General features: G+C 38.8%; 1 protein-coding gene across 1 annotated transcript; it reads right to left on the bottom strand.

Annotated features, from left to right (window-relative positions):
* Positions 1–4800: 4800 nt before the first annotated feature.
* On the bottom strand, positions 4801–7577 carry LOC143850194 (protein FAR1-RELATED SEQUENCE 5-like). The gene is made up of 2 exons (XM_077359461.1): positions 5217–7577; positions 4801–4896 (listed from the first exon to the last, which is right to left on the bottom strand). Exons 1-2 carry the CDS (start codon positions 7575–7577, stop codon positions 4801–4803), a joined length of 2457 nt encoding a protein of 818 aa, XP_077215576.1.
* Positions 7578–9627: the final 2050 nt, after the last annotated feature.

Below are 9627 nucleotides of genomic sequence, written 5' to 3'. Positions count from 1 at the left end.
CAATGAGATCAAATGAATAGTTTGGATCACCCAAACAATGTGGGCCCACTGCATTTTAAGCCGTTGGTGTAGCTAAGTTAGCTACACGTGTGTGTGTCTATATATATATATATATATATATATATATGAGGTTAGTTTTTCTAGTCGGCCCTGTAGAGAAGTTTTTCTAGTCTGCCATTCTAAAAACCGTCAGATCTAAAGAGGTTTAATCTAAGCCCTTGAAATACAAAACCTAACGATTCTCCCCACTCCACAGAGAAAACAGAAATTCGTGCCTCTCCTCTCCACAGAGACCTCACCTCTCCTCTCCACTCTCTCGTGCCTCTCCTCTCCACTCTCTCTCGTGCGATTCTCTCCACTCCACAGAGAAAAGAGAACTTTCGTGCCTCACCTCTCCTCTCCACTCTCTCGTGCCTCTCCTCTCCACTCTCTCTCGTGCGATTCTTCCCCAACGGCTTAGAAGGGTTTTGAAAAAACCCAACCTCGCTGAATCTCTCTCTCTCTCTCTCGTGCGATTCTCCCCAACAGAGACCCGTACTCTCCACTCTCTCTCGCCGTCTCTCTCTCCCTCTCTTGCTCTCACAGTGAGACCTAGTTCTGGGTTTTCCCTACTTTGGGTAGCACAAATCAGAGGGTTTCAGAGACATCTCCCAATCAAAGGGTTTCAGAGACATCTCCAACCGAATCTTGTGAGTTTCTATCTTTTTAATCTTGGATTTTTTTGGGGATTTTTTTGTGTGGTTATGGCTGAGATTTTTTAGGGTTTATAAAAGGGCGGATTTTTTTTTCTGATTATGGCAATTTCTAGGCTCGATTTCTGGGGCTATTTTGTGCAAAACTTCCTGAGAAAAACTCATTTAATGGTGGTAAAAATGGCTGGTTGGATATTTTTTGTGGTCATCTGCATATTTTTAGGGTTTATTGATGGCTGAGATTAAATGGAAATTGATCCATCTAATCTCACCCATCTAATATGTGGATGGGCTCATTTTTTAGCAGATTTTTTCTCTCAATGTTTTCTGATGGATTTTCTCCTCACATTGAATCAATGAGCACATGAAAAACCCCTTCCTCTGTAAGTTTCTTCCTCACCTTCCTCTGCACATTTCTTAGGGTTTATAAATGGGTGGATTTTTTTGTAATTATGGCAATTTTTAGGCTCGAATTGTGGGGCTATTTTGTGCAAAAATTGTTGAAAAAAAAACTCATTTAAAGTTGGTAAAAATGGCTGGTTGGATATTTTTTGTGGTCATCTGCACATTTTTTGGGTTAATTGATGACTGAGATTAAATGGAAATTGATCCATCTAATCTCAGCCATCCAAATGAAAAACCCCTTCCTCTGTAAGTTTCTTCCTCACCTGCTAGCCATTTCATGATTTTGCCAGTTTTTTTTAAAGAAAATGTGTACAAAACAATTGTTAGTGGTTGTATTTGTTTGAAATTGAGGGTTCATTTTTTAAAGAAAATGTGTACAGAACAATTATTATATGAGGGTTCATTTTCTAATATTTTCTTTATTTTTTGCAAGGAGGTTAAAGAAATTGATGGCTTCATCTTTCAATAGTGATGGAAGGTCAACCCTGTTCAGAGTCCCCGTGCTTCAATGTAAATGTAAGAAGAAAGCTACTCTGAAAATAGCCGAGACTGATATGCATGGTAATCAAGAACGGGTATTCTACTCATGTCATTTCAACGTAAGTAAAGATGGTTTAAGTGATATTCTATTTGTAGGCAATTTTAGAGGTTGAACTGACATCTGTATAATGCCAGGATGGTATTACTTGGAGGTGCGATTATTTTCTATGGGTGGACGATGTGTTAAACAACCCAGATTTTATGGGCGAATGGCAATCCAATAACCATCTGAGAAGGTTGGGAGAAGAGATAGGTAGATTGAACATGTCGACGCAAGAGACAGCCCTTGCGGTAGCTGATTTGGGAGATGCGTTATCTAGCTTGGTTGGGTGGCAGAGGGAATCCAATAACCATCTGAGAACCTTGGGAGATGAGGTATCGAGATTGAACGTGTTGGTTCAAGAGACGAAGGAAGCGGTAGTTGAATTGAAGCTCTTGGTGCGACGCTCTAAAGTCATAGAGAATGAGAAGGGGTGGAATAAAGCAGTTGGAGTTGTTGCCCTTTTTTTCTTGATTTGTTGGTACCTCTTCTACTGTATCTCTTCAAAAGTTTCAGACCGTTACCTTGGATTGCCATGACCCTAAAGCTGTTATGATTAGATGAACTTAACCTTTAATTTTTTTTTATGTTTATGTTTGTTGTATGGACACTTCATTGTAAATTGGGTTGCTATTCTATGATGCTTTATTAGTGTTTTAGCAATGGCACAATGAAGCTTTCTTTCAATAGTTGTTCTTTTAATTTACCAGTTCCCTACGCTAGCTTACCTAGTTGTGTTTCCAACATTGATTTACCAGTTCATTCGCATACACTCGGGGCTGTATTAATCTTTGCACTCATTCAACAAGCTTTTCAAATTTTAGAACTGTTTATGCAAAGTTTAGCAGGGATTAACTGATCGCAGCGGTGATCTTTATGTGTTATGTCCCAAAAAATATGATTTATATGTAATACAGTGTTAACTCTGTGTTACATGGACAATAAATCAATAGGCTATAGCCATTTTCCATTGTAACTTATGTCGCTTAGTGTTAAAGGTTCACAAAAAGCTCTTCAAATTTTAGAACTGTTTATGCGAAGTTTAGCAGGGATTAACTGATCGCAGCGGTGATCTTTATGTGTTAAGTCCCAAAAAATATGATTTATATGTAATACAGTGTTAACTCTGTGTTACATGGACAGTAAATCAATAGGCTATAGCCATTTTCCATTGTAACTTATGCTGCTCATGTTGATTTTTATTTACTGCATGGTCATCAAAGGTAATCCCTTCTGAAGCATTATCTGCACATGTTGATTTTTCTACTATGATGCTCTGCGAACCAGTTACAGTACTTTTTAGCAGTAAACCTCATCGAAGGACTCCGAGAACTTGTAGTTGAATCCAAAAATATGTGGAGCAGTGTAGGCCACTAGTGGTATACGTTGTTCTTAGATCAAATATGTTTCCTTATTATCACATTTAGACTGTTTCTGCAACAAGAAATCTGCCATCTAAAAAAGCAATGAAAGAAATTCTAGTTAATGGGTCTTCTTGTTACTTCCTGAAAAGTGAGGGCTGATTCTCATGTGGGTGTTAATTCTATTTCTTCCAGAATCCCCAACAGAATTTAACATGCTCAAGAATCACAGAAGAAAAAACAAGTGATCTAAAATCTGTGTCTAGCTTCTTCGCGCAAAAATGAACTGATTTTGGAGGCTAATATCAGCCATGTTCAATTTTTTTTTATTGCTCTCAACCCTTCATGTGAAGTGAATGGGTAATTCTGCTACTACAGATCAGAGGAATAGAACCAAGCTATCAAAACTATTAAGTATGCCGGCTATTGTGATATTCTTCAAAAGAATGCCCCCCCTTTTTTTTGAGTAACAGATCTATCTCTAGTGATTCTGCATGTTCTACTCCAAAACTTTTCAAGCTCTACGTCCCGGTTTTTTACCCTCAGAGCTGCCATCAAAATTCAGTTTTTTTTATTAGAACAAGTCCAAGCGCCCCTCGGCTATTGTGATATTCTTCAAAAGAATGCCCCCCCTTTTGGTTATCTTCTCAACTGTCATTGAAGATATTATTGTTTCTTTCCTTTCAAATGTGTCACACTGCTACAAAGAGAACAGGCGCCAAAGGGCTTTTCCGACACTTCCGAAAGGGCCTCCCCAATCAAAAATGACTTTCTCACTGAGAAGCACCAAAGTTTCCTTGGTAGGGGACACTTGATCTAGTATTTCTTTCACCAGCACGCATAATGCACACCTACTTGCTAATTGGAACCTTCTCACTCAGCTACCATCTATGCAAAAAGTACATGGTTTGAAGCAGAGTAGAGCCTCTGGCAAAAGTGTGTAACACTCCAATATTGAAAAACAAAACAAGAAAAAAGAATAAGAAAAAGGAGAAAAAATAACTTTTATTATATCTGTTGAGGCATTGTCATGGAGAAGGGAATTGGACAACCACCTTCCCTCAATAGCCTTAGGATCTAAACCATCATACTGAGATCCCTAATTCTGATATCTTCAGGATCCTTTTGTCCAGTGTATTCTTTTGTTGTTTAGCAAGGGATGCTATCGAAGCAACCTGAGAATAAAAACCACAAAATTAACCATTACATCAAATAATGCAGAATGGTAAAATAGATGCTCACATATCAGAAAGGAAACAAAATATTTTCAAAGACATGGTCCACAGTAGACACTGTACTTGCCTCTGCTCGGAGTTTTATTTTCAAAGACATGGTCCACAATGGACATTAAACAAATTTTATGCCCATTTTTAAGTCTAAAAATGAGCGTAAAATTTGTTTTTACACCCATTTTACATCGAAAGAAACGGAGCCTAACATATAAAGTGCATTCTCATAGAAAAACAGTCTATTAGATCAAAAGATGCATTGCATAACCAAGCATCTGTAGCCAAAATAAGCAACGGCCCAGCAAACTAGCCAAAAACCAAGTAAAGCCTTGAGCCATTCAACAGTGCTTACACACCTTAACCAAGAAGATAGATAGATAGATAACACTAGCAAAGGAAAACAAACAGGCATATTTACCAGCTGCTTGGGATTCAAGCTTGTTAATGGATTTAGCAAGCCTTTGGATCTCATTTCCGGTGTTCCTGCAGAAATATTTCAACATTCTGTTTAATATACAAGGTGACACACTGCTTCAATAAAACACTAAGCAAAAGACAATATCTGGTATAATCCAGATGAAGGGTATGTTTGGGATGTCCACAACACCATCTACGCTCTGCCATTTTACCTGTAAATAGTAAAGCACATGTAAGTTATATATAACAGACACATTAAATTTAGCAGACACATAGTAAAGCACATGTAAGTTATATATAGCAGACACATTAAATTTGCAGACACATAGTAAAGCACATGTAAGTTACAGAAACCTGTTGTAGTTGTTCAATCTGTCATTAGGTCCTCTTCCGCTTCCTTTTCCTGTCCGTCCTCATTTGATTCCTCTTGATCATTTTTTCTCGACATCTATTGGCACACATAGTAAATGAAAAAAGTGATATATATGTTATCTCTCCTAAAACAACTAGACAAGGAAGTAGAAATCCATACCTTTGAATTCTTGTTACAGGTTCTCATATTATGGCCTAATTGTCCACATTTTTTACACCTCCGTCTCTTGGATCCAGCTTCAGATACCTCTATCGGAGATTTAAACCGTGTAGCATTTCTCGGACGACCCTTGGTTTTCACAAGCTGGGGGTCGTGAATAGATATTTCTGTGGTTTCCATGACAATGTTAGAATATACTTGGCTTCCGCTAGTTGACAAGGCATTTTGCTTCTCTTTCTTATGTCGTTCACCATCCGCAATCCATTCATTAAGAGTTTCATCCATCTTCTTGAACAAGCTCTTCGGACATTGATAATCATCTAAATATCTTTGATACTTTGAAATTAGGAACCATTTATGAAGAGGTGTAATCTCATCATTATCTTCTTCGGCCGTAGACATCCCACCATGGAAAACAAATCTTGCCTCAATTGTCCATCTACTCAATATATATCGCTCGGGAATGCTACTTAAACGCCTCAGGGACATTATGCGAAGGATGTGCTTGCATAAAATTCCCTCCATCTCGAACTTCGCACACTCACATGTAACCATCACACCTTCTTCAGAATCTTCAAAGACAACCTTGCACCATCTCCAAGTCTCTTCATCACTCAATCCTACACTGTATTCTGTCACTTTGCCATTCTCACCCAATAAGTCAAACCAACAATCATTGCTATCCTTGATCTCTATCTGGAATAGCGTAAAAATTGACCTTGTATAACATTTGCCAGCTTGTGCTTCCAATTTGTTCCTTGAAGACAATAATATTGCGTTTGAAGATTTTGTCCTGAAATCTTCTTCAGCTTCTTTTTTTCGACGATCTTCAAGTGCCTTATCATATTGTTCGACGAATTCTTGTAGAGTAGTGCTATGGTTAACAAATCCGTCAAAGAATGAGTTGATACTTTCGCTACGTGAACTAGATGACATTCCAGCAGTGAAAGTGTCCCTAAAATAAGCTGGCACCCAATGACTCCGTAGCTGCCACATGTTACCTAGCCAACTGTTTTCTTCAATCCCATATTTCTGCTCAAATTTTTCCCATTCTTCCTCACATTCGTGTATGTTTTTCTTGAAATACCACCTATTGTAATCCTTACTAAACTCACTATCAGAATCTCGCATGGGTGCAATATGCTCAACTAGGTGCCTCTGTATGTGCCACGAGCAAAACCTATGACGTGTGTTTGGGAAAACGGTTCTAATAGCATTTCTCATAGCAATGTCCATGTCTGTGATAATACAACCAGGAGCTTTACCAAACATGCATTTTAACCATTGTTCAAATAACCATGTAAATGTCTCCTCTCTCTCATCTGCTAACAACGCACATCCGAATAAGGTAGATTGCCTATGATGGTTAACTCCAGTAAATGGTGCGAAAGGCATCTGAAACCTATTCGTCCTATAGGTCACATCAAACACAATGACATCAGAGAAGACCAAGTAAGCATTCCTAGCCCGTGAATCGGCCCAAAACATGGATCGCAAATTCCCCTTCTTATCCATTTCCATGGCAAAATAGAAATTTGGATCTTCTGCTCGTCTCTGATGAAAATGTTGGACTACTAGGAATGCTTCTTTCCCCATATTGTTCTGTCTGCGTACTCTCACGTGGGACACAACTTGATGTGCTGTGACAGCACTAGCTTTAGATGTGGAAGTAAGAAACCTAGCAATTTTAGAAGATTGAACCCCATGTCCACTGAGAGTGTCTATCAAATTTTTCGCGACCACATTCTTAATGAAGTTATTCTGTGAACGATGCATTTGTCTTTTGCCAGGAGAGGTGAGTTCATGACAATGTTTGGCTTCAAATTTAGACACAACCCACTTCTCATTTTTCTTTCTAATCTCCAACTTCGCTCCACAACCATCTCTTACACTTCGATGCAACTTCACTTTTTTTCCTAATTGCCTCTTATCTTTAGTATTTTTGAACCCCTCTCTAGCACAAACAAATCTCCTCATTATAACTTTATGATCTGCCTTCGACTTTTCGGTCTGGGATTTCCTTATACCAAAACCTGTGGCCAACCCATAAATATTATAAAACTCATACGCAGCTTCTACACTTTCAAACTCCTGGTTAAGAAAGGGTTCCTTAAATACATGACTCTCACCATCATCTTCACTACTGTTACCACTACAACCCTCCTCGTTGACCATAGAAAGTAAGGCACCATCATTTAGATTTCCCCTTTCCTCATCCAAACGTAATTGATTGCCGATAGATTCATTGTTTATTAACCCAAAAGCTTCCCCCTCCTCATCAAAAAGTAACCTATTAGCATCGATGTCATCAATTGATAGCCCAACAGTCTGCTCCAAGTTAGTATCTATCAAGTAGTCCATTCTAAAAGAAAAACAACAATTAATGGGGCATTTCAGAATCTTCGTCACCAGATAGAATTTGGATATCTGAAAATATATCATACAGGGCAAGGCAAACACAATAGTAGAATTACACTGATTCAAGTTTACAAAAATAAATAGGGTTTTACAAGTGTAAGTCAGAAGTATCCAACCAGTCTTGGCAAAATCATGAAATGGCTAGCAGGTGAGGAAGAAACTTACAGAGGAAGGGGTTTTTCATTTGGATGGCTGAGATTAGATGGATCAATTTCCATTTAATCTCAGTCATCAATTAACCCAAAAAATGTGCAGATGACCACAAAAAATATCCAACCAGCCATTTTTACCAACTTTAAATGAGTTTTTTTTTCAACAATTTTTGCACAAAATAGCCCCACAATTCGAGCCTAAAAATTGCCATAATTACAAAAAAATCCACCCATTTATAAACCCTAAGAAATGTGCAGAGGAAGGTGAGGAAGAAACTTACAGAGGAAGGGGTTTTTCATGTGCTCATTGATTCAATGTGAGGAGAAAATCCATCAGAAAACATTGAGAGAAAAAATCTGCTAAAAAATGAGCCCATCCACAGATTAGATGGGTGAGATTAGATGGATCAATTTCCATTTAATCTCAGCCATCAATAAACCCTAAAAATATGCAGATGACCACAAAAAATATCCAACCAGCCATTTTTACCACCATTAAATGAGTTTTTCTCAGGAAGTTTTGCACAAAATAGCCCCAGAAATCGAGCCTAGAAATTGCCATAATCAGAAAAAAAAATCCGCCCTTTTATAAACCCTAAAAAATCTCAGCCATAACCACACAAAAAAATCCCCAAAAATATCCAAGATTAAAAAGATAGAAACTCACAAGATTCGGTTGGAGATGTCTCTGAAACCCTTTGATTGGGAGATGTCTCTGAAACCCTCTGATTTGTGCTACCCAAAGTAGGGAAAACCCAGAACTAGGTCTCACTGTGAGAGCAAGAGAGGGAGAGAGAGACGGCGAGAGAGAGTGGAGAGTACGGGTCTCTGTTGGGGAGAATCGCACGAGAGAGAGAGAGAGAGATTCAGCGAGGTTGGGTTTTTTCAAAACCCTTCTAAGCCGTTGGGGGAGAATCGCACGAGAGAGAGTGGAGAGGAGAGGCACGAGAGAGTGGAGAGGAGAGGTGAGGCACGAAAGTTCTCTTTTCTCTGTGGAGTGGAGAGAATCGCACGAGAGAGAGTGGAGAGGAGAGGCACGAGAGAGTGGAGAGGAGAGGTGAGGTCTCTGTGGAGAGGAGAGGCACGAATTTCTGTTTTCTCTGTGGAGTGGAGAGAATCGTTAGGTTTTGTATTTCAAGGGCTTAGATTAAACCTCTTTAGATCTGACGGTTTTTAGAATGGCAGACTAGAAAAACTTCTCTACAGGGCCGACTAGAAAAACTAACCTCATATATATATATATATATATATATATATATATATATATATATATATATATATGAGAAAAGGGTTCCTAAGGGTGCCCTCATATAGCTTATATGAGGTGGCTCTTTAAAAACATAGGGGCCCCACATTGTTAGGATGATCCGAAGCATTCATTTGAAAGGCCACATCATAGATATGGTGTGTACAAAAAATCAGCTCCATTGGATCATCCTAACACCTCCAAAAGTAGGGGCAAAAATGGATAGACACATTTTGTCCACAAATCTGCCCATTTTTGCCCCCACTTTTGGAGGGGTTAGGATGATCCAATGGAGCTAATTTTTTGTACACACCCTATCTATGATGTGGCCTTTCAAATGAATGCTTCAGATCATCCTAACAATGTGGGGCCCCTATGTTTTTAAAGAGCCACCGCAGCTAAGCTTAGCTGAGGGCACCCGCAGGAACTGCAAGCTCTATATATATATATATATGAGAAAACGGTTCCTCACACTAGCTTAAAATACAGTGGGGGCCACATTATTTGGGTGATCCAAACCATTCATTTTTAAGGCCCTCACATAGATAGGGTGTCCACAAAAAATCAAATCCATAGGATCATCCTAACCATTCGA

The sequence above is a fragment of the Tasmannia lanceolata genome, unplaced genomic scaffold (assembly GCF_043159265.1).
Source record: "Tasmannia lanceolata isolate RefF3 unplaced genomic scaffold, GAP_Taslan_0.1 ptg000018l, whole genome shotgun sequence".
Taxonomy (NCBI): domain Eukaryota; kingdom Viridiplantae; phylum Streptophyta; class Magnoliopsida; order Canellales; family Winteraceae; genus Tasmannia; species Tasmannia lanceolata.
This window is presented reverse-complemented; position numbering and strand designations above follow the sequence as displayed.

Bases quoted from the DNA above. Each gene is read 5' to 3' on its own strand.
- LOC143850194 (XM_077359461.1), bottom strand. From the start codon at position 7,577: ATGGACTACTTGATAGATACTAACTTGGAGCAGACTGTTGGGCTATCA. The intron at 4,897-5,216 runs GTATGGATTTCT...TACTATTTACAG, and splicing joins CCTGTAACAAGAATTCAAAG to GTAAAATGGCAGAGCGTAGA.